The sequence below is a fragment of the Pan troglodytes genome, chromosome 5, assembly GCF_028858775.2.
Source record: "Pan troglodytes isolate AG18354 chromosome 5, NHGRI_mPanTro3-v2.0_pri, whole genome shotgun sequence".
Lineage (NCBI taxonomy): Eukaryota > Metazoa > Chordata > Mammalia > Primates > Hominidae > Pan > Pan troglodytes.
The window spans coordinates 31,532,698-31,558,491 of NC_072403.2; the positions used below are offsets into that span (position 1 = coordinate 31,532,698).

Here is a 25,794-nt window from a genome sequence, read left to right on the forward strand (position 1 = left end):
GTGAAAGTGCTCTGGTAAAGGTAGGCAGGTTGCTATGGAAGCACAGAGAAGTGGTATCCAGCCCAGCCTGGGGGAGGGGTGTTGTTAAGGAAGGCTTCCTGGAGGAAGGTTCTATGCATCATGCCTGGCACATACTAGGCCCTCAGTAGCTGCTGGTACAATGAGAGATGGCATGAGAAAGAGAAGTTTGCTGGAATGAAAATGAGTAAGTAAATTTAGTAGGGAGAGTGGCACATATAGAGCTCTGGAGTGAAGACAGAACAGTGCAATTTGAGGAACTAGTATAAATTGAGGAACCCAATTTGGGGAGGCTGGAAGGGAAGGCATGAGCCTTATCACCCAGAACCTTGTAGATCTCACTTAAGGGTTTGTTTGTTGTTTATTTGTTTATTTTTAAGGTAGCAAGCAGCCACCAAAGGTGAGGAAGCTGTAAGATGGGCTAGGTTTTTGCAGAAACAGTGGTGACTTCTGTTTTGTTCATCAAGATTGAGGTACTCACAAGGCCCTGGTTGTGATGTCCAGGAGTAGCTCTGGGGCTCAGTAGTCAAGTCTGAATAAGGAGTCATCCATGCCCAAGTAAAGCCACAGTACAGGTGCGCTCACCAGACTGCCTTCCCTGAAGTGATCATTGCCTCTTCAGTTCTATCAGCATTGTTCTTTTTTCACATTCATGATATTTATCTCAATTTACCTTCAGCGGCTAGGTACAGTGGCTCACGCCTGTAATCCTAGCACTTTGGGAGGCCGAGGCGGGCAGATCATGAGGTGAGGAGATCGAGACCATCCTGGCCAACATGGTGAAATCCTGTCTCTACTAAAAATACAAAAATTAGCTGGGCATGATGGCACATGCCTGTAATCCCAGCTGCTCAGGAGGCTGAGGCAGGAGAATTGCTTGAACCCAGGAGTTGGAGGTTGCGGTGAGCCGAAACAGCCTGCACTCCAGCCTGGCGACAGAGTGAGACTCCGTCTCAAAAAAATAAAAAATAAAAATAAAAATTTACCTTCAGCTACAGGTACATATTTTCAGCTTCCTACTTGACATCTCCAATTAGCTGTTCAAAAAGTATCTCATATATAGTATGTCCCAAATAGAATCATTGAGTTCCCCCTTTCCCTCCCTAAGGCTTCACCATCAGCTTTGTGACTTTCTATTTCTACCCATTTGTTCTGAACTCTACCTGTCAGCCTCAATCTCTCTTGTTCTTTCACTGTCCAAATCTGTCTTCCCTCCCTCATCCAAGACATGTTTGATTCTTGTCTGGACTCTTGAAACAGGCTTGTACCTCACACATCTACCTTCACTGTTGCTTCTGCAGTCAATCGATCCCCTATTCAGTATCCAGAAGAGTTTTCTAAATGGAAATCAGATTGGTATCTAAGGTGTCAAATCCTCTGATAGCTTCACATTGTACCCAGAATAAGGTTCATGGTCCATAAGGTCCTACATGGTCTGCCTTCTGTCTCTGTCTCCTAATCTTACTTTAGTCTCTCCTTTGTTCTCTTCCCTCCAGCCACTGGTGGTTTTCTTGCTTTTCCCTAGAACTTGTCCAGGCTCCCATCTCAGCTCTTGTTCCTTCACCTTGGAATATTCTCCACCAACTTGTCCCATGGCTGTCTTCGCACTGTTTAGGTCACAATTCCAGTGTTTCTTTCTCAGAAGTTGTCCTTGATCCTCTGAGCCAAAGAAGCCTTCCAGTCACCTCGCATATTATATTATCTTAGCACTTATTAGAACTTGAAGTGGTCTTACTTACTTGTGAAGGTATAAGCTTCTGGCGGGCCAGGACTTTGTGCTGTTGACCACATATCCCCAGTATCTGGAGCAGTGCCTGGCACAAAATTGCTAAGTAAAATTCATTTCCCTCCTCCTGGCTTTGAATTATAATTACTTGCATGGGTTTTCTTTGTATGCTTCTTGAAAGAACTGGAATTACATGTTATTGATTTCTATATAGCTAATGCCATCAATAAATATCAGTAATAGCAGATTAATCTGGGAGCTATAGAAAATAATTCTTGCATGAAAAAGTTATCTTTAAACTGATGAGGTTCAATTAATGAGAACATTATAGATTACCAAGCTGTCAGCAAGTTGCTGAGGAGAAAGAGATTAAAACCACCCACCCACTGTAACCAGTGCTTTGTCATAGCAGCCAGGTGTGGTAGCTATTTTAACCCATTTTTCAGATGAGACTCTTAGAAGTCAGGGATGTTAACACACTTTCCCCCATCACATTGCAATAAGCAGTAGCTGCAGCTGAAAGCCCAACTCCACATGATCTGACTCTCAAACACGTTCTCTGTCTGCAGAAGTCGTGGTCTTCAGGCTGGCCTGAATCCCAGGAAACAAAGACCCAGGAGAGGTTTGTGGTGGGAAAGAGCCTTTGCACTGAGGGCTTACACTGAGTGTTCGGTGGATAGTATCTTTATTCCCACGGGCCAATTATTTCTTTATAGAGGTTTATTATTCTCAGTGGAACTGGGGGAGATACTAACCTATGGTAGCAAATCCATACCTCCTCCAATTATGGGGCAAGCAATGGCATGGATTGTAGATGCCTGAACTGATGGAAACAGCAGAAAGATCTGGGGTAGAGGACTCTGCCCCTGGAAGCTGCCCATACATATAACACATGTGATGCTTCCAAATTCAGCCCTTGTGGTTAATCAGGCTGTACTTCTTGCCCTAACTTTGAATTGGATTGTTTTCCTTCTTGCCTGATAGAATCTCAGGTTTAACCAAATATTCTCTGAGATTAAAGACTTTCTGAGGAGGGAACAAGTAGGGTAGATTTACTTGGGCTGAAATTTGGGAATGACAAAAAGAAGTGGCCTGAATGTGGGTGGAGGGAGAAAGAAAACTAGTGCATGACTCCACTCCACATTATGCTTTTGGCCATTTAAGATTAGGTCACAGTAGATAAATTAAGTGATTCTGTCTAAATTTCTAATTGTACTGTTATAGTTTAGAAACATCAATTAAAGTTGGGATGAGTTAAGCTTCATTCTTCAGCTCACATGTAGACATTCAGAGAGTGAAATGGGCCTGTCAAATTCTCAGGTTCCCTAAATGTGCCTCAGAGGAAACCTCTGTCACTACTGGAATTTATATTTAAGATTTCTTCCATCTCTCAGGGCCGAGGCCAAACCTCTATCACAAGCCTATCCTTTAAAAAAATCAAAATATAAAATAAATGGTTTTTAGCTTTGGCCTTTGATGTATGTGCTGAAGAAAATCACATTGACTTTCATTCTGAAAAGTAACACTTGGAAACTGGACCAAAAAAATTACTTCCATGCTCCAAATATAACTGCAAGGGATTTCTTTTATAAATTCTTGTCTAGATTATATAGCCTTATATAAATGTATTTCTTGGATTTATATGTGTTTCTGACTTATTTGAGAAACTATTTTAGGCAGCAGATTTAATAATTAATAGAAATTAAAGAGGTAAAGTGGGGTGAACAGAGTTAAGAGGAAAGAAAACCTGAAGGAGTTGTAATACAGCAAACTTAAGGATCAGTGCCCAGCCTAGGACCACATGGTGCTCTATTCTTCTTGCTGGCTAAGGGTGGAGACTTAACCTGGAAACTAGTGCTGCAAGTTTTGGATCTAACATTTGATTATCCAAATTGGGGTATGTGATCATTTCTGTTGTCCAGACAGAAGACCTTCTAGCCAGAGCCGAGCTGTAGGGTGGGTACCTGCAAATCAAGACAGGGTTTTTATCTGAAAGCAGCTGCAAATCCACCTCAGCCCTTGAGCCAAGTACTTAATGGAAATCCCCAAATGCCAAACTTAATTCAGCATGGCCAAAATGACTTTTTTTCCTGAAAAAGATTTCAGAGCATTCTTTATCATGGCCATAAAAACCTTAGTAATGCTTCTAGTTGTGCACTGTGTGGCCTCTTCCCTCTAGGTAACTGAATGAACTGGCCACCTGTATGTGGTTATTTGATATTGAAACTTTAAACGTTGGAGAATGTCACTGGAAGATTCATATGGGGTTTGTTCCAGTTAACATTAAATCAAACATTAGCTAAGAGATTGCCCTCATTATGCTCTGAAAGCCAGTTTTGTTTTGTTAGAAAATAATGCCCTAGTGGCATATAAGTCATATGTTTGATAGAAAATGTACCCAACTTTTCATTATACCTTGGCTGTAAATCGATAATTCATTTTAAAATGAGATCAAAGCCACAAAAGATTAAAAGCAGCAAATAATATTGCATATTTTTTTGACAGATGTTCTCATAGGTAGAATAGAGTGTATGAATGATGATCTGAAGTTATGGAAAAATAACTATCAAAATAATTGATCTGTAATTTAGAGAGTGATATCTTGAGAATTCACTCTTTTGAGAATCTCTCTTTAGAATTCATTCAGTAGGGATGTTGATTAAAAGGAGTTAAACTGAGCATGATGAAAATCTTGGTTTCCAAGCTGGAGCAGGTTTCAGAGTTTTGGTGATAAGCCGTCTTTCCCTGAAGCTCTGTTTGAGGTTGAAGAGTTGGGATTTTAGGGCCTAATTTCAGTAAAGCTTGGGGAACCACTTGCTCTGTGGTTAAAAAGTATAGGAACCATGTCTTCTGATTACAGATTGACTACCACAGCTCTATAACTAGGATCCTAACTCACCAGGCCCCAAAATCACCCTCCACTCTTTTTACTTGGTACCTCTGTAGTTTATTTGACTCAAGTTTCTTAAAGCAGTAAAATAATTGTTATATTTAACCTGGTTTTTGTTGGTGGCAGTGTTGTTGTTAACTACTAATTTTTGTCATCATTATAAAGCTGATATTCCATGAAGGGAGCAAATGTGTTACCTGAAGAATTTAGGCTAATTTTGATTATTCATCTTGATGTCACTGAACTATGATGTCCATTCTAGAGGAAAGTATTTAAATCTTCTCCTAAACTCCTAGTTTTTGCCTTTCATTTTAACATGGATTTTCCAAGATTGCGACTTAAAATACCTCAAGTTTAATACTCAGTAGGGTTTTCCCCTTTGTTTATGTTTTCACAATAAAGAAAATATTAAAATGCTATTCAAGTTTTTATGACCATCAGATTAACATCTTGCTTACTACTGCAATAAAGTAAATAATTTTCCCACTTTTTTTTTTTGAGACGGAGTCTCGCTCTGTGGCCCAGGCTGGAGTGCAGTGGCGCTCACTGCAAGCTCCGCCTCCCGAGTTCACGCCATTCTCCTGCCTCAGCCTCTGGAGTACCTGGGACTACAGGCGCCCGCCACCACGCCCAGCTAATTTTTTGTATTTTTAGTAGAGACGGGGTTTCACCGTGTTAGCCAGGATGGTCTCGATCTCCTGAGCTCGTGATCTGCCCGCCTCGACCTCCCAAAGTGCTGGGATTACAGGCGTGAGCCACTGCACCCGGCATTTTCCCACTTTTTAAAAATTTATAATGCTACAGGGATATATACCTGATCTTGTAGTAATAAACATCATGCTTCTGTGCCCAACAGGAGTCACACACATTGTGGTGGCAAGATATTTGCTTGAAATCAGTGCCAGAGAATTCTATTTTTGGACTACTCTTAAGAAAAATGTATTAGATTTTATTTGATTTTTAAGGAGAACATTCAAACGTGAATTTTTACTTTTGCAGCAGTTGCAAGATGAGTTATGAGGAATAAAAAGTGAGGCATTTCCTGTTTCCTGGAGAAAATGTGACAAAGGAAGATAAATATTTTGTATCAAAAAACTGTGCAGATCTGGAAAATAAGGAAAACATTTTAATTTCAAAATAGTTCTCTACCATGATCTTTTCAATAGTCTCTCATCAGTGCCGTTCCCTAAATGTTTTTGTTTTAACATCATGATGCCAGTTTAACTTTTATGTGAAATGAGACTCTGGATATAAAAGTTAATGAGTGTAGCATGAATAGCTGGATTTAATGTTGTGTTTAGTAGGAAATGTGGCACATCACTAAATCTCTACATATCGTTCCTCCTTTTGTCCATTGATTTATTGCAGCTTTCTCAGAGTTATAACTTCCCTATACCTTTTCTTCCTAGGCTTGCAAAGGAATACTTTATGCTGTCCAACAATTGTCTTAGAAAGAATTAGGTATCTCTTTTTCTTAGTGAGATTTACACCATCTCAGACTTTTAAAAATGGAAATGCACAAAAATTACTTTTTGTAAACTACAAATGTGATAATACTGTTTGGTTAGATATTGAGGGTAAAAGTCAATTAAAAATTACTGAGTTTTCTCGTTGAGCTGAAAATCTAGTACTAAGTATTTAGTTTTTATAATCTAGTTCATTAAACAGGGAAGGTAGGTCTAGGATATTTTATATCAAAAAGCAATGATTAGCTCTAAATTCAATGGGATCATTTCAGAGCTCAGAAAATCCAGTTGAAAGGGCTTCACTGAGACATTCTGAGCACCAAAAAGCATAATGACTAGTAGTTTAAGATACATTGAAGTATTAGAGAACCATGCATTCATAGTAATACTCAGAAAACATCGAAATGCCAGTACAGAGGATTGTAAGAGAGGAAATGTTCTCTTTTCAGAGGAATGGCACCTAATAAATAGAAGAACAATGAAAGAAGTAGAAAGTTATAATTTTGCAGTTCTGATCATATCCATTAATTCAGGCAAGGATTACCAATAGTTGCTTAAAAATCTACGTGGACTAAAAGTATCACCTCATAGAGTTACTATTAATTACCAAGGGAATGAGTACTTTACAATGGAGCACAGCTGGAAAGTCCCCATGCTAATCAAGGGATCAAGGTCAGTCTTACCAGTAGTGGAACAACCTGACATATGTGCCAATCACTGTGATTCAGTCAGTAGTTCACAGCATCCCGTATGTGGTATTCATGCTAAAAATGTTTCACTGAATCTAATCATGAGGAAACCATCAGACAAATATAGCATGTGAGGCAGTCTGTGAAACAATCGGCCTGGATTTATGAAGAAAGTCAGTATTATGAAAAAGAAAGGTGGGGATGGGAGTGGGGAGGGAGGATGTGCTAGGTGAAAGAGCCTGAAGAGACATTACCCTATATAATGAGTGCATTCTCTATTAAGATCCCGAAAGGGGAGGGGATGTTTTAAGGCACTTGAGGGACAGTTGGGGGAATTTGAATATGGACTATAGTGTGTATGTTAGATATTATGCAATTGCTGTTCATTATCTTAGATGTTGATAATAATGTATGGTTATATAGGAAAATATGATTCTTAGGATATTCATGCAGAAGTATTTAAGGGAGAAATGTCAAGATGTCAACAACCTTTAAATGGGTCAGAATTTTTTTTTTCTGTGTTTGTGTTAGAGAGAGATAAGAATGAAGGAAATAAAGTAATTTTGTGTGACAAAATGTTAACAATTGCTGAATCTAAGTGAAGAGTATATTTGTATTTATTAGACTATCCTTGTCCTTTTAATTTTGCTAAATTTGAATATGTTCAAAATAAATAGTTGGGGAAAAAGAGTGGGTGTATGTATTTGAAAAGTGTATTGTTTAAGGAGGTGGACATCATAGCTGGGTGCAGTGGCTCATGCCTCATGCCTGTAATCCCAGCACTTTAGGAGGCCAAGGCAGGAGGATTGCTTGAGCTCAGGAATTGGAGACCAGCCTGGGCAACAAGGCAAAACCCCATCTCTACAAAAAATACAAAGGTTAACCAGGCATGGTGGTACGTATCTGTAGTCCCAGCTACTCAGGAGGCTGAAGTGGGAAGATGGCTTAAGCCCAGGAGGCAGAGGTTGGACAATGAGCCGAGATTGAGCCACTGCACTTCAGACTAGGTGATAGAGCCAGACCTTGTCTCAAAAAAAAAAAAAAAAAAAAAAAAAAGGTGGACATCAGTACATGAATCACTAGGGTCCATGAGGAACTTTTTGTCTGTGTAACAAGAAATAGAAAAAATACAGACACCAGATTTTTCATGAAAATAAATGTCTCTAAAGGACTATTGTTTATAATAAATAAGTCTTTACTATTTTATCTTTGTGCCTAAATGCCCTTTTTGGTAACAATGGTTGGTACTAGTAATATTTTCTTTTTGAACAAGTCTATAGAACCTGAATGTGGGGAGCGCACTGGATTAAAGCACTGATTCAGTTCATTCATTCAAACACACACTTCTTGAAGGCCCATTATATGCCAAGCCCTCTATGGGCTCTGGGGATCTAGAAGTGAACAAGACAGAATCCTGGCTTATGTTTTTCACCCAAGAGATGTTCATTTTGTCTTCCCCAGGGATGACCAAGGGGAGCAGGATGGGGAGGGGCACCTAAAGGAAATCCTTTGAGCCACTCTAGGCATTCCCCTATGTCACCCAAATTATCCCATTTATCTATCATGTGTTTTTGACACATTGCTTAAGATGTTTCAAAAAGTGTTCTGCTGTCTATTACATGAAAACCATTTTCATTTCATTAAAATGAAAAAAATTACTTTTCATGTTAAAGGATGCTATAGTAAATTTCGTGGCCATTAGATAAAAAGAATTCTCTCTGCCTACACACCTCCTGTTTCTATTCTAAACTCATTTTTAAAAGTAAACATACTTGACAAGGTGACTCTGTAGTTGAAATTCTTGTAGGTTTTCTGCTTTTCTTCCCCTGGAGACTGAGGGAGGACTGATGAGACAGTGGCCAAAAGACACCTCTGCCAGTTTTTTTGCCAGCAATAAGAAAACGGAGAGTTTACCTCTAAGCAAAAAAAAAAAAAAAAAAAAAAATCCTTTTTTGCTTATTTCTTTTTTGCTTAGTGGTAAAACCCTTCATTTCCTTATTTTTTTAACTAACTGGCTTTTTTCCCCTTCACCCAGTCTGTCCAGTTCTGACCATCTAGTCCATCTCAGTTCTGTATTAAAAGGAGGTGCTGAAATGACCGGCAAAACATTTGTGTATTTCTGATAGAGTGAATTCTATTAAGGTTAATATTAATTTTTTTAAAAAATCCCTTACATGTGAGGTTCATGATAAAGAACATGAAGAGGATGTGGCACTGGGATTTTTATTTAATTTGAGTTCTTGGGCTCTGGAAAACAATAGTTCCTGAACATCAGGAAGCCAGACACTTTTTAACACTTCCACAGAGCAGCACTAACACTTATCAAGCACTTACACAAACAGAACAACTCCGAGTTACTTCAAGAAACTTTAAAGTTTCTTTCCATGTGTTGTAGTTGATCACTTTCCATCCCCAAGCTATTATGATCTGGTTGGTGTCTTTGTCATTGTTATCCATCAGGAGGTAGCAAAGGTGGTGGAAGTATATGGTCATTCAGACAGGCTCCTATTAGAGTGTCTGCAGAATAGTAAGTCCAGATAATCGGTCAATACCATGACCAGAGTGATTTCTTTAAGTATTCCTAAATAAACTTTTTGGGACATTCCTAAGAAATTACAAAAATTACTCACAAATGCCAAATACCTGTGTTCCTAACACCCTGAAGAGCCACCTGTTAACATGTTAGAATCTTTGTTTTGCCAATATACACTGGAACACACACACTAGGAGTGCAAGAGCTTCTCTCTCTTATTCACTGCTAGACCCACCCCTTTCTCCAAGAATGCCTGATGCACAGTATGTGCTTGGTAGCATTTGTTGAATCTTAAACAATACAGGGCATCACAGATAATGTAATAGCATCATTTGACCACTACTAACAATCTCAAGCGTCTCCCCGTTTCTCCTGAGGCACTCTCATGAGTTCAGTTGGACACTTCCTGTTTGTTTTTTGTGTTCAAACATACATGTATTCATGAACAGTGTATAATATTATTTTGCATGTTTTAGAGTTTACATAAATGGCATCGTACCACGTGTATCTTTTTTGAAACTTGCCTTTTTCACTCAGTATTATATTTTGAGACATGTTCATGTTGCTACAGGTAGTTTTTATTTTTCCTTTTAATTGATGTTCCTTTAATTTTAGTTATTCCTCTACTGATTGGCTTTTTGATTGTTGTCACTTTTTTGCTGTTATAAATCTATTTCTTATTAATGGCCCCCCCTCCTTAATACTCTCTCTTTGGGAATAGAAGAATTTTAAAAATGATATTAACCTCATAATCACAGCCAATTATTGAAGCACTGAGAGGTCACTGATTGGCACTGTTTGCCAGACACTGTGCTAAGCACTTGGTATTTATTATCTTATTTAATCCTCACAATTTATTTTACAAACTAGAAAACTGGAAGCTGACTTTGCAAAAACATTGGTTAAAGTCCCATAACCCAGTAAGTAGCAGGTTCAGGATTCATGCCCAGTTCTTGGATGCCAAAGCCATGAGCATGAGACATACTCCTTCCCTTGCCCTTGTCCTAATGGGGGGATGTTGAAGTCAGTGTAGCCCAAATGAGTTCCAAAGAATGGACAAGAGTAGCAGAATGAACTATTAATCTTCCTTCTATCAAAAAGTTGAAATGTCTGTTGCCATGCTTTCCTTCTTCGTGGGAACATTTTTTGCTTGCCTGTCATTTTAGGAGTTGAACCAATTGAAAGGTTCCTCACCATCACTTATAATGATCTTTAGGTGGATAATTGGGACAGACTACTTTTCTTGTTGAATTAATCTTTCACAAAGAGAAGGAAAGTAAAAACTCATCTATGGGACTTAACCATCAGCTGTAACTCTTTTATGTATGTATTCATAGTCATACCTTTAAGAAAGCTTCTGAGGGCCATGAGTTAGGACAGGGCAGGAGTCTTTGTTTGGGCAATTCAGGAAAATATATTTGAAAATATATTTTTACTTTTTCTCCTTTGATCCAGCAAGGATGTTTTCCTGCTAATTTAATGGGTCATAGAATGAGTTATATTTGAAGTAAATTGCCTAATCAAGTATGAAATCAGAAATGTGAAGAATGAGAATTTTTCAGGACTTTGCCAGTGGAAGCCTTTCTGATAAGCACGTAATACTGGTGCCAATGATGGTGATGGTTATAGGGAATGCTTTTTACTTATGTGCTGCCTTTACTTTAAAGAGACACAAATCATTTACATTCACAAATTGAGGAGCCCTGTATTTCCATCCCATTTTATATTGAAAATAATTGACATGAAAAATAAAGAACTTGGAAAAAAGAAAGCCCCAGCCCCAGGTGGAAGGAGTAGGTGGCCTTCCTCAGGAGGTTTGGAAAGGATCCCTCAACCCCTGACACTTCGCTTTCACAAAGACTTGCATTCTACAATTGGACTTCTTTTTTGTTTTTAAAAATTCTTTTATAAATGAATTTTTAAATTCATCATTATTATTTCAGAATAATTATTATTCATTCAGACTAAGAAGAGGATGCCCTAACAAAATTTGATGATGACCAATGGAGTTTTAAGAATTATTTAGAGATTTTTTTTTTTAAATCTAAGGTGAATGGAGAAGGAAAGAAAATAAAGAAAAAAATTATTTAGAGATGTAATGTAAAATGTAAGGTGACCTAAATTCCCACTAAGGTATAAGGTATCATCAATATTGAATTACACTGTGGGTAGGTAACTTGTGCTGAATCCTGTCATCAGATCTTTTCCTGAAAAGTTTTAATGACTGAAGAAGCAAAAGAATTCAAAGCTGCTGCTCCTAAAATGCAGTGGGAGCACAGAATGATGTAAATGGCCCCAGAAGAGACGCCTGTACATGCCTGCAGATACACTGTCCCCACTTAGTTGTTGAGACTGGTCCTGTGGTCCAGGAGCCAGGACTTGCATGGGGTTCTTTAACAACCATCCGCTGCTGTGTCCATTATGTGCTTTGGAGCTGATAAAGCCACCATCCCCCAAATGAGGTTAATGCCTTGTGGGGTTGGTAAATATCACTTTGTACACACCTAGCAAGAGACATAATATCTGTAGGTTAGGAGTTTCTGAAATTTTTCAAGCTGTAATTGTGCTTCTGCTTATAAAAAGCTAGACTGGATGTCTTAAGCCGTTAATATGTTGGCCTCATTCCTGCCTTATTCCTTTGCTATGAAGGCTTTTTATGTGTTTTAGCTTTTCTGTTTCTTTGTTTGTGAATGGTATCCCTCTCCCTCCCCTTTTCTAGTAATGCTGTTGCTTTATCTCTCTTCCATTCATATTTTTTTTTCTTTCTTTTTGCTGCATGGAGACTCTCTGCTGTACAAGTGTAAGTATTTTTTGGTGGCTCTGCGGTTTCTGGCTGTACTACTTTATATTCTTGTGCTCCATTTGCTTCTGTGCTGCCTGGCTGGTCTCCCAGGAGACTGTAGTGTCGTCGTCCATCTGCAGATCCTGAATGAAATAGGCAACAATTTAGAGACAAGATTGGATTTTGCAAGATGGTTCAGCTAGCAAAACAGGCGATGAATTTAAAATATCTCCAGCCATGTGCCTGAAAGCAAGCAGAGTGTTGATGAAGAGGATACAAACATTCAAGAGGAGACAAGTGCTTATTCCATTCATGTAATAATAACAATAATAAAGACATGATTACTTTTAAGATTTTTTTCCTGATTCTTGTCATATTACTTGTTTCGGGCCCGGGGTTGTAGAAAATCGACATTATGATTTGCTTCTTATATTAGGAGAACTTTCCTAATCTTCTTCTCAGCTGGTATTGTTATTTTTTTTTTTTCTTTCTACAGCCTTGGTAGTGGGGGGAAGTAATTATGGATTCTTGAACTTGGAGTGAGAGTGTTATTTATTATTCTTTGAGCAAATGTGGCAAAAACAAAGCACCTCTTTCTATTTTTATGGTGACTTAAGCAATTTGACTCTCATTAAAAAAAAAAAAAAGTATGTCTAGGAATTACATGTTAAAAGTGGGTTTGACAGGAAAAAAATGTTACGTTGTTTGAAAGGTTCCAAGATTAGTCTTTAACTTGTAGTAAAAGTAGACATATCTCAATTGAGCTATGTGCAGAATAGTTTAAAATTCATTATAAAAATTTGATCGAATGAGTACAATTTCAGAGTAATGTAGGCATTGATGCTTTTGGATTCTCAGAAAATAGAGTTGTGGCCTTTTTGTTCACAGTGTCTGCCACAATGGGGATTTATTGATGATTTGTGATGTTAGGACAAGAAAGAAGTCTGTGTTTAAGATTTTCCTGCTAAAATTACATTTAAAATAAGGGTTTAACACCTTTTTCCTCATACTTTTTTGGGATATGGGTTTTGAAAATTATACGTTATTGCTTGCAAGATGCATTTTTTAAGATAAGTTAATTTTGTCTAGGCCTCAAGTTGACAGTGTTAACCATTGATTGATGAGAGGTCCGTTTGCAGTATGTACCTCTTTTTTTTCAAACGCTGACCCCCCTTCATCTGATGGACACTTTGTGATTTCTCTGACTCAGAAAGTACTTAGGCATTAACAAATGTCAGGGAAAGGTCAATAAGGACTAAGAAACAGTTGGAAAAAATTGACCCTTTCATTTTGGTACAAAAAAAGAGAGCTAACAGTGTTAAAGAAGATGGTAAAGTCAGATTGTTTTCTTTTTCTGGGATGTAATTCATCAACCCAACAGTTGGGGAGGGGAGGAGGAAGGAGCGCAAATAAACCAAATTTCTAGACAAACATTAAATATTTGCTCCTAAATATACACTTAGGTGGATAATTATAGTACATTGTTATATTTCCTCTTGCTTTAGGTTTACATGTAATGGCATTGTAGGAATAAGCCAATAAGATTAAGGAAGTCCACATTTTCTGTAAAACTAAGGAAGAATTACTTCCAAAGAAAAGTAATAAAAATATGGGAGAAATGAGATTGAGTTTTTTTTTCTCTGTTGTTGCACTTAAATCCCATGAAGGAAAGATACAGAAGCTGGGTTGCCTTCTTAATACCAATTGTAGAAACTAGCCTGATTACAAATTCTATTTTAGCAAAAGACCATTGGCTCTGTGCCAAAACTTCAGAACTACAAGATATGATAGGTATAGATTTATGGGAAATGTAATTAGAAGTTACTTACCCTTGTAAAAAGCACACAAAGTAAAGGAAAGCAAGTAAAATACATTAGAGTGAGTTTTTCTGATATTCAAGCTTTCTATACTGGGCTTTGAAGCATTGGAAAACAAGACCAAGAGGAGAAAACTAGCTCCCCTTTGAGTGATATCAACCATCAAATTATCCTGATGATTTCGTGTGTTTCTTAATTATGTCTATGAAATTAAACTAAGCTGAATGACCTATTCACAGATGGACATGAGTTTGCAAATGTGATTCTTTCTGTACATACTATATATTGTCATTTATTTTATATATACTACATATTTTTATATGTTTAAAATTATATTTGAAATATAATTTTTATATATTTTACATTTATTTGGTATCATAAAGACTTTCATGATATGGAAACTTAAACCAGACTATTTTTGCCCATGAATACACTTCCTGTAAAATATAATCAAGAGTCAGGAAAAAAAAAAAAAGACATCTTCAGTCCATGCATTTTTAAACATCTTTCCTCTTTATTTGTGACAATCTAGACAATCTAATCTAAATGAAATTGGCTAAAAATTATATCTGAAGCTACTTCTTGATTATTTTACCTACCATGATTGTGCACAAGATGGATAGAATACTGAAGAACTTGTTGCGACCAAACACAGCATATATTTTGATAGCTTGTATCTCCTGAGAATTACTTTCAGAGATTTCACTTGTGAATAGACCAGGCAGGCCACTAACTTCTTCAGCCAACTGCATGGCTAACTTTGGGGAGAACTGCCTTAAACTGGATTCCTTTCCATTTGCATTGAGTTAGCTGAGTTTTTATTGAACCTGCAAAGCCTGTTACTTTATAAATAGCTTTTCCTCAGTTTGTCTGCCTTTAACAAAACCTTGAAAAAAGCCAAATCGGCAAGTTTCATTTTGTATTTTAGGAAAACCAGTCTGGATTTCAATACAATTGCTAATCATTTTTTTATCTCCCTTTTCTCTCAACAATAAATAATAGCAAAATGATATTATTATTAAAACTGGCATAATTGTCAAAACTATAGATTTGTTTGCTTTAAAGATCAGTATCAGCCAGTTTCTCCTTGGAGCTAAAGAATGTTTTTCAATCATGTAGATTGTTTTTTTGAGGAAGCATTAGATGAAAACCTATTAAATGAAAGTATGCAAACTAAGTTCTTTCAGTTATGTTACCTCTTAGTTTATACACGTACCAGTTTCCTGATATCAAACCAGTGAAAACATCCCTAACATCCATCCATCTCTATATGGGTCATGACTGATGTGGCAGGAAGGATGCTGGCCTGACCCTCCTCACTGGGTTCTGTCCATGGTTCTGCTCCTTCTGACACCATGAATGTTAGCCTTTGTCATCTCTGTAACTCAGTTTCATCCTTGGAGTTTATTTGTGTAGGTGATGACAAAGCTTCCCTCCGTCTTTGACATTTGTGTGATCCTATTGAGGGAGAAGATAGTGCCTTTCTGAGGGTTGGCTTTGCACCATAAACAGTTGACACCAATGCTAGGAAAGTGCTCTTCAGTTTTGGCCCTTGGTTTGAGTTTGGGTTTCATTTTTTAGAAGATTAACAGGATCAAAGACATTTCACTGAGAAGTGCCAGCAGATACAGATTTTTGAATCCTAGCACCTTTTCCTGGTCTTTGCCCATGAAGTAAAGATCAAAATCTTGTGGGCAAAATGTGAAACAAGAGTGCAACTACTTAAGTCATTGATGTGACACAGAAAGAGGTCAGGGTTGCTTACATTGATGTTACTGTGACAATGATCACTTAATAGTGTTTTCAGTTTTTCGTGACTGATTTTTACAGTCTTTGATTTTTATTTATGTATCCATTTTAACATCCTCTTATACAGCTTGGAATTAAATTCATTCATTGTTCTTTTCAGCTATATAAGTGGAATTCAACTGGTTAGGGATGAAACAAAAGAAAGAGGTTAGCTGTATCATTTGAGAAATTGTAAACATTTAGAAATAGTTTGGTCTCTTCAGTTAGGTTTTCAATCATCTTCTAAAGCAGAGAAACAACTACTGAGTTAAACAGTCGATCCAGAATGTTTCAGAAGTTTGAAAGGCAAGTTTTCTGTGGCTACCTAAGTGTTTTTTTTAAATTATTATTTCATTTCTAGATGACCCCTAAATCCAAAAGGAAGAGTATCCATAGCCGAATGCTGCGGCCTGTTTCTAGGGCTTTTGGTAAGTGTTTTGCTGCTGCCAATCATTTCCTTGGAACTGTGAAGCACCCTCAGCAAGACCTTAGACCATTTTAGGGATGTTCTTTATGGATGCACTACATGGGTAAATATTGAGAAAGAGTTCAGTGATCTGTGAATGTGTGTTTGCTATTCAATGCTAGACTTAAAATTACTTTTAGGAATTTTTTATCCATCTCTATGCATTAAGCTTTGGCCTTGGGCTGTTTTTTTGTTTTTAATTTTAGAAATGGAGTTTGATCTAGATAAAGCGCTGGAAGAGGTACCAATTCACATCGAAGACCCGCCCTTCCCATCCCTCAGACAGGAGAAGCGGAGCTCGGGATTTATCTCTGAGTTGCCCTCTGAAGAGGGGAAGAAGCTGGAACACTTTACCAAGTTAAGGCCAAAAAGGAATAAGAAGCAGCAACCCACCCAAGCAGCGGTAGGTGGACTGGAGGAGAGGCCCCATCTCTCCCACACCCTTTTCTTCTCTGGGGAAAGTTGGAGGGTCTTGCTAAAGTGCTTTGCACAAACATGAAAGCTATGGTTAAGGAGACTAGAAACTCTTTGCATGAGATATACAAAATATCTCAACTTGGTGCTCAACAATTTTGGAGAATGAACAGATTGTGTCACTTAAATAAAACAACATAATTGTGGAGAAAACAATGCTGTAAAATTTCCGATTCTTCAGAACAGAGCTGCCCTTGGAAATCCTTAGATAGATAAGGTTTGTCTAGGATAGGAAATCCTTATTCTAGATAAATGTCTCTAGTATTTTACAGTGTCTGGGCAAAAAAGATACAAGTACCCAAAGAATTAATTGGTAATTAAAAATTGTTTGATTCTGGAGTGCACACATGCATCCCCCACTCCACAAACTGAGGTAACTGAAGTGTTGGAGAAGAGCCCTAAGTGGGAGCCCCAGTGTGTGACTCTTGACATCCTCCTCTTTCTACTCCAGTAGAAGACTCAATTGTGTGTGCTGATGAGCCTTAATGTAGTTTACCCATGTCTCTCTCTGGTTAATGCCTTTTCTCTCCTTTATAGCTAAACTTCTTGAAAAAGTTTTCCTGTGCCAATTGTCTCTACTGTCTCTCTTCTTCACCTTCCTGTCACTCCACAGTTTACCAAAATCTTCCTTCTATATCTACCTACCCTTTAAACCACCCTCCCAAGGTCACTCCAGACCAAATCCTGTGGACTCTTCAGCTGTCCGTCATCATACTTGATGTTTCAGCAGTTCCTTGACACAGAAAGCTCTGTCATTCCCGGCAGGAGATTTCCCGTTGATCTCTGAGTCATCACACTCTTTTCTTTTCCACTCACCTCTTCAGCAGTGTCCTTTCAGTTTTCCTGCCAGACCCATTTAAGTTTTTTATTGTCCGTCTGGGTGATATCATCTAACTCATGGTTTTAGTCTCTGTTGTTGACTGTAGATTTCTGGATATCCACTTGCCTCCTAAATTTGAATTAGTACCTTGGGCTCAAAAATTTGAAAGTTAGATCCCACCTTTCCTTATAAGCCTGCCCTTCTCATATCCCCTGTTTTTCTTGGGACATCATCAGTTGACAGGTTAGAAAGCTGAATACGACCCTGATCACCAGCTCTCCCTCTTCCTTCTTGCTAGGCTACCTCCCATCCTGAGCTCCAGCCCTCTAATGCTGCAGCCCTTTTCTTATTGCTTCCCCCCATCTCCTGGGCTGAGAACTACTTTCAAATTTTTTATATCTCTACTACGTCTCTGTAACTATCCACTTCTCTATACTTCTCTGTCCACACAGTACTCTGGGAAAAAGCCAGATCTATTTAGACCTCTGGCCATAATACATTATTTTAGGACTTACCTTTGTGTTACATAGTCCCTAAGGGAAAATAGCCTAGAGTATGCCAACCCTGTGAGTCCTGGCTTCATTGTGGACAAAGGTGAAGTCTCTCCAGAACAGACTGATAAGGTTGGGACATGCTGCCCCAAAATATGGCGCCTTGGCATTTGAGGAAATAGCAAAAGCAGGAAGGTCATTCTCATCTTCCCCTTGCCTTTCTCCCTTGAGGCAGATCATAAAAGCGTCATTCAACAAGTGCCCTCTGTATAGCCAGAGGAAAGAAATGTCCTTATCTCTGAAGACTTGGGGACAGAGGAAAGAATCTGAACAAACAGGCCTTACTAAGTGCCCCCAGGTTATTACCATTAGATCATAGTTATTTCTAAAGAAGGCAAGGCTTCTTCCAGGAAGCCCTCCTTACCCCTCCCACTGTGTTCCCACAGAGCTAGGGTCACATGACACCAGGGAAGTTGTTCTCACAGGCTGGTTGTGCACAGTGCACAGCCTGAGCAACTCTCCATGGAGGCCCCACCTCCTCCAGTACCTGATGCTTACTCTGTCACAGCTCTCATCACACAGAGTTTTCTCAGCTTACTCCTTGTCTTTAAGTTCTGTGTAGGCAGGGCCTGTGATTTATTATTCATGGTAATATGCTCAGTGCTTACATTGGGTTTGGAATATAGTAGGGGTTCAACAATACTTATTGGATAAGTAGGTGGATAGCTGGAGACATAGATGGATGAAGGTCACAATAACTTACCTGCCTTGTTGATAATTTCCTCACTTTAGATCAGGCTTTTGTTGTGTTTGGTTAATTTCTCTCATTTGAATCCAAATAGCTTGATACTGTTTCAAAATACAAAAACATTCTAGTTTGTTGTTTTCTAATTTACTGATTTTTAGCTTTTTTAGTCCATTATTACATATTCTTATAGGGATATACTTACCTTTCTCTTTTTAAAATAAGGGAAATACTTTTGTAGATAGATAAAAAGACAACCCCCCCCACCCACCTCCCGCCCAACAACCCACACTTCAGGTTCTAGGATGTTACTGAATAAATGGTTTCTCTATGGCTCTTTCCATATGGAATAACACTAACAATATAACTTGTCTGCGAAATGGCTTAAGTTTATCCTTGATAAAACTGGTGACTCATGGAAAGAGATAATCTTATGTACTTTTATCTTTTCTTTTCTTTTTCTTTCTTTCTTTTTTTTTTTGAGACAGGTTCTCACTCTGTGACCCAGACTGGAGTGCAGCGGCACAGTCATGCCTCACTGCAGCCTTGAACTCTTGGGCTCAAGCAATAACAATCTTCCCACCTCAGCCTCCTGAGTAGCTGGGACTACTGGTGCATACCACCATGCTTGGCTAATTATTTAAATTTTTTTTTTTGTAGAGATGGGCTCTTGGTATGTTGCCCAGGCTAATCTCGGAACTCCTAGCCTCAAGCTACCCTCCTGCTTGAGCCTGCCAAAGTGCTGGGATTGCAGGCATGAGCTACCATGCCAGCCTTTTTTCCTTAAATGTTTGAAAAACAGAAAAGAAAGGAAGGAAGCTGTGGCAGAGTCCTATGTGAGGTGCATACTAGATATTGCAAGGGAGAACAGAGAATTTCTCATGTATCACTAGGTTTCATGGCTGAAGCACCAGTAACAAAAGACAGGTCAACCAGAGAAAAGCATAAGAGAATTTATTTAATGTAAGTTTTATGTGACATGGGAACCTTCAGAAATGCAGACTCAAAGAAACAGGAGAAACCTTTGTATTTTTATGCTAAGTTTGATGAAGTGGATAGTTACAGAGAAGTAGGATTAGACAAAGGGGGTATGATCTAATGGTAATAAACTGGGGCACTTAGCAAGGCCTGTTTGTTCAGACTCTTCTCCCTCTCCCCATGTCTTCAGAGACATTTCTTTTATCTGCCTATAGGGAGGGCAGTTTCTCGAATGAAACTTTTATGACCTGCCTCAAGGGAGAAAGGCAAGGGGAAGATGAGAATGACCTTCCTGCTTTTGCTATTTCCTCAAATGCCAAGGCACCATATTTTGGGGTAGCATGTCCCAACCTCATCAATCTGTTCTAGAGAGATTTCACCTTTGTCCACAATGAAGCCAGGACTCACAGGGTTGGCATACTCTAGGTTGTTTTCCCTTAGGGACTGTGTAACACAAAGGTAAGTCCCAAAATAATGCATTATGGCTAGAGGTCTAAATAGATCTGGCTTTTTCCCAGAGCACTGGTGGACAGAGAAGTATAGATTAGCACACCTTTACTTGAGTTCATAGTGAAAATATATTACCTTATGATATCACGCTGCTTACAATTTCCAAAGTGCTTTCATGTCTAACAGCCCTGTGAAGCTGCCACACAGGCACCATTATTTAAATTTTTCAGGTAAGAATGAGGAGGCTGTGGCTTACTTTTATTATTAGTGTTTAGTAAGAGCAATTATTAACAATTATCGTTGTTTTTCTTCCTAGGATTCAGTAAAATCAGTTCATCCAAAGTCTGTCTTAGCTTTTCTAGAGTTTGTCTCTGAACCCTAATGCCTCAAATGAACTTTTCCAGGTGTCAGAATTGTCAACGCCAAGGCTGAGTTAAATGCCAGCATGCCAGTTTCTTCCAGGCCAAACATGTTGTAATGACCGATTTTTGTGCCAAAAATGTGCAAATAGATATTTATGTAAAATGAAGAGTAGATAACCTATTTTTTTAATTTTTTTTTTATTTTTTAGTATTTATTGATCATTCTTGGGTGTTTCTCATAGAGGGGGATTTGGCAGGGTCATAGGACAATAGTGGAGGGAAGGTCAGCAGATAAATATGTGAACAAGGGTCTCTGGTTTTCCTAGGCAGAGGACCCTGCGGCTTTCCGCAGTGTTTGTGTCCCTGGGTACTTGAGATTAGGGAGTGGTGATGACTCTTAAGGAGCATGCTGCCTTCAAGCATCTGTTTAACAAAGCACATCTTGCACCGCCCTTAATCCATTTAACCCTGAGTGGACACAGCACATGTTTCAGAGAGCACGGGGTTGGGGGTAAGGTTATAGATTAACAGCATCCCAAGGCAGAAGAATTTTTCTTAGTACAGAACAAAATGGAGTCTCCTATGTCTACTTCTTTCTACACAGACACAGCAACAATCTGATTTCTCTTTCCTTTCCCCACATTTCCCCCTTTTCTATTTGACAAAACCGCCATCATCGTCATGGCCCGCCCTCAATGAGCTGTTGGGTAAACCTCCCAGACGGGGTGGCGGCCAGGCAGAGGGGCTGCTCACCTCCCAGACGGGGCAGCCAGGCAGAGGCGCCCCCCATCTCCCGAACGGGGTGGCTGGCCGGGCGGGGGCCGCCCCCCACCTCCCTCCCGGACGGGACGGCTGGCCGGGTGGGGGGTTGCCCCCCACCTCCCAGACGGGGCGGCTGCCGGGCGGAGACGCTCCTCACTTCCCGGACGGGGTGGCTGCCGGGCGGAGGGGCTCCTCACTTCTCAGACGGGGTGGCCGGGCAGAGACGCTCCTCACCTCCCAGACGGGGTGGCGGTCGGGCAGAGACACTCCTCAGTTCCCAGACGGGGTCGCGGTGGGGCAGAGGCGCTCCTCACATCCCAGACGGGGCGGCGGGGCAGAGGCGCTCCCCACATCTCAGACAATGGGCGGCCAGGCAGAGACGCTCCTCACTTCCCAGACGGGATGGCGGCCGGGAAGAGGCGCTCCTCACTTCCCAGACTGGGCGGCTGGGCAGAGGGGCTCCTCACATCCCAGACGATGGGCGGCCAGGCAGAGGCTGCAATCTCGTCACTTTGGGAGGCCAAGGCAGACGGCTGGGAGGTGGAGGTTGTAGCAAGCCGAGATCACGCCACTGCACTCCAGCCTGGGCAACATTGAGCACTGAGTGAGCGAGACTCCGTCTGCAATCCCGGCACCTCGGGAGGCCGAGGCGGGCAGATCACTCGTGGTCAGGAGCTGGAGACCAGCCCGGCCAACACGGCGAAACCCCGTCTCCACCAAAAAATACAAAAACCAGTCAGGCGTGGCGGCGCACGCCTGCAATCCCAGGCTGAGGCAGGAGAATCAGGCAGGGAGGTTGCAGTGAGCCGAGATGGCAGCAGTACAGTCCAGCCTCGGCTCGGCATCAGATGGAGACCGTGGAGAGAGAGGGAGAGGGAGAGAGACCGTGGAGAGAGAGGGAGAGGGAGACCGTGGAGACAGAGGGAGAGGGAGAGGGAGACCGGGGAGAGGGAGACCGGGGAGAGGGAGGGGGAGGGGGAGGGAGAGGGAACCTATTTTTAAAAAAGGAAACTAGGCACAAAAATTTAACCTTAGATCAAACCACAGTCATTTTGAGAACAATGGATATAGATATTTTAGCTATATGTTTTTATTCCACCTCTACCACTCCAAAAACAAAAACAAAGATTTTTTTTAAATAACAAGAGCTAGAATGTTTCTTTCTTTTTTCCTTTTTACTTAATTTAAGTAGATAAAAGAATTCTTAAAAATTACATTATAGCTGCTTAGCCCATAGAATTTAACCTTCTACTGTAGTAGTAAGAGCAGGATGCTAGGCTCAGCCAGTGGGCTCTTCCACTCCCTGGCAGTGTGTGTCTGGACAGAGGCTTGTGGGTTTTTTTTAAAAAACCTGAGCCAACTTGTTTCTAAATACCAGCATTGCCTACGTCGTTGAGTTGTCATAAGAAATAAATAGGATAAAAATACGCCATCCTTTACTTAAAAACATTGTTGTTCAAAGCTAGTATTTCCATTTTAATATTATCTTTACAATATAAATCTTATATTTGCTTTTGCTTTTGTACCCATTCTCCCTTTTCTACACTTAAATGGAGGAGGAAGAGAAAAAAATTCCTGGAAACCGATTTAATACCACACTCATTTACCCTCATTAATTCAAAGGGATTCTTACCCATGTTTACTAAGAAACAAATTAACTAACTTTACATACAATTTTATTCAAAAATTATTTCCTCAGTTGAATTGACTGTCAGAAAGTCTTTGCTTTTGGGAAAAGAGCATCACATGGGTAATCTAAGAGTGGAAATCCCATTTTCTCAGGTACCAGAATGTGCCAGCTACAACAGAGAAAAGGGGGAAAACGTGTAGTGTACAGTGAGCCCTCCATATCCACACATTCTGCATTTGAGATTCAACCAACTCTGGATTGAAAATATTTATTTAAAAGGCAATAAAAAAACCACAACAATAAAAAAAATTATATAAAATTTAAAATACAGTATAACAATTATTTACGTAGCATTTACATTGTATTAGGTATTATAAGTAATCTAGAGATTATTTAAAGCACACAGGAGGATGTTTGTAGGTTATATACGAATACTATGCCATTTTATAGCAGCGACTTGAGCATCTATGGATTTTTGTATCCTCAAGCGTCCTGGAACCAGTCCCCCTCGGATACTGAAGTTCAGCTGTATTAAGTGGGGTAACACTAGCTACTATATGAGATAAACCTTTACTATGTTAAATCTCTGATATTTTGGAGTTTATTTCTTGTTCATATCATAGTCCATTATGGGTATTTCTGGCCAGGGGACACTACAGTTGTCAGGGATCCAGGCTACTTTTACTTTGTGGCTCTACCCTCCTTTTTGGTCCCTCAAGTCATATGCATTCAGCTGGAGGATGACATAAAGCATGAAGGTTCATACCTCTGAGGTTTTAAGGGCCAGGTCCGAAAGGATGAGCTTCACATTCATCTGAATACCACTTTCCAGAACTTGGCCACGTGGCCACCTAACTGCAGGTGAGCATTCTAACCACGACACCCAACAGGGATGGAGGCATGCTTATACTCGCTCATCCACTGCCAGTTAGCTATTGCTTCTTTCTACTTTTTCCTAACATAACTATAGGTGACAAGTATTCCCTTAAGGAAAAATCATTGAAAAATTTGCATAGAGGAGTGGAAAGAACACTGGACTGGGATATAGTGCTGACTCTACCACTAACTGGAATAATCTCCTAGTGGAAGGAATTTTAAAGATTACTCAATATTCAAGGGAATATGAAGCCCAGGACAGATACCTGATTTGTCCATGATCATTCTCTGAAATATTATACCATGCAGTGGCTTCACTTTGTGTGATAGGTCAGTATCAGTCAGTTTGCCATATATTCTCGGCATAGGGCATAGCCCCACACTAGTCGGCCCAATGATGAAACAAACCAACTCAAATTAAAATGGACTAACTCCTGGGTAATAGGTTTTCTCCTGTATGCATTGAATCATGGTGTCATAAGGCTGAAAAGGATCTTCAAGTCATCTTGTTCAGTCCCTCATCTGGTGCTTAAAAATCCCTACACAGCCATTGATTGGCCATTCCATCCACAATGACTTCTTTCTCTGAAGCTGCCATTTTCTTAAAGCTCTAATTATTAGCAAATTACTTTTTGTGTTGCTAAAACTCTTACTGTATAGCTTGAACTTAGCCATCTTGTTTCAGTCTTCTGGAGTGGCACGTGGTAGCCAAGTCTCTTCTACTTAGTAGACTTAACAATATTTGTGGGTCAAATCTTAATTCTTCAGCTCTTTCGATGTACTTCATATGAAATTGTCTAGAATCCATTTACAAGTCTTGTTACTCTGTTCTGAATAAATTGCAGTGTGGCACCCAAGACAAAATAGAGTACTTTAGTAAGATCTGCCATATCGCTTCTCTCCTTTTATTTATTTATTTTTGAGACAGGGTCTCACTCTGTCACCCAGGCTGGAGAGCAGTGGTGCGATCTCAGTTCACTGCCACCTCCCCCTCCCAGGCCCAAGTGATCCTCCCACCTCAGTCTCCCAAGTAACTGGGATTACAGGTGTGCACCACCACACCTTGCTAATTTTTGTGTTTTTTGTAGAGACAGGGCTTTGCCATGTTGCCCAGGCTAGTCTCAAACTCCTGAGCTCACACGATCCACATGCCTCAGCCTCCCAAAGTACTAGAATTACAGGTGTGAGTCACCACACCCGGCCCATTGCTTCTCTCCTTTTAAATAGGAAACTTCTATTTATTCAACCACAGGTTGCATTCACCTTTAAAATGGCTATATCATCCAGGTGACTGGTATTGATCTTATTCTCAGGCAAGGTCTATAATCTGTTTTTATACACATATTTCAGACAGAGAAAAAGGGGGTGCATGCAGCAGGGAATCTAAACTACCCGGAAGTCCTAGTATACTTCCAGTTGCATCTTAATGGCCAGAAATGAATCATATTTCCATCCCCAGCTACAAGAAAATCTAGGAAGATAAATAGCCAGTTGGTCACATCAATACTCCAATAAGTCAGGGTTTTGTTATTGAGTCAACAAGAGCGAATAGACACTAAATAGACACAAAGCAGTTTCTGCTGTAATTTATTCAGTTAAGAGACTTTTCTTCTATTTTGCTAATTTTGTTTTGGAATGAATGGTAGTTTGATTCTTTTTTTTCGGTATTTGTTGAGACTGATAATTTTTCTTTTTTAATGTGAAACTTGGGCGAATTTCAACATACTTTTTCTAGTGTTATAACATTTTTAGTCATGAGTTTTTGCTTTGTTTTAATACACTGCTAGGCTTTGTTCGCTAATATTTTGTGAGAACTTTTGCATCTATATGCATAAATAAGAGAGACTTAACATGTTTATTTTTCTTGTCTAAACCATCCATCTAGTTTGGCTTTCAAAGTTATACTATCTTCATAAAATTGATTGGGAAGCTCTTTCTTTTCTCCTATTCTCTGGAACAGTTTACATATAATAGAGATTGTCTCTTCCTCTCCTGGGATGCCATCTGGGCCCTAAGTGTTGTCTATATGCT

The 25,794-nt window shown here is 39.6% G+C and overlaps 1 protein-coding gene across 16 annotated transcripts in view; it reads left to right on the forward strand.

The window, feature by feature from the left end:
* Window positions 1-25,794, forward strand: part of CARMIL1 (capping protein regulator and myosin 1 linker 1) — a 340,308-nt gene that overhangs the window by 284,601 nt on the left and 29,913 nt on the right. For 10 of the 16 annotated variants that reach the window (XM_009450613.5, XM_054686631.2, XM_054686635.2 and 7 more), the window contains 3 exons: window positions 12,105-12,122; window positions 16,071-16,137; window positions 16,382-16,578. In XM_009450613.5, coding sequence (XP_009448888.2) covers window positions 12,105-12,122; window positions 16,071-16,137; window positions 16,382-16,578 — 282 coding nt within the window. The remainder of the gene's footprint in view (window positions 1-12,104; window positions 12,123-16,070; window positions 16,138-16,381; window positions 16,579-25,794) is intronic. The other 6 variants (XM_003311043.6, XM_530908.8, XM_054686632.2 and 3 more) reach the window with 1 other exon arrangement.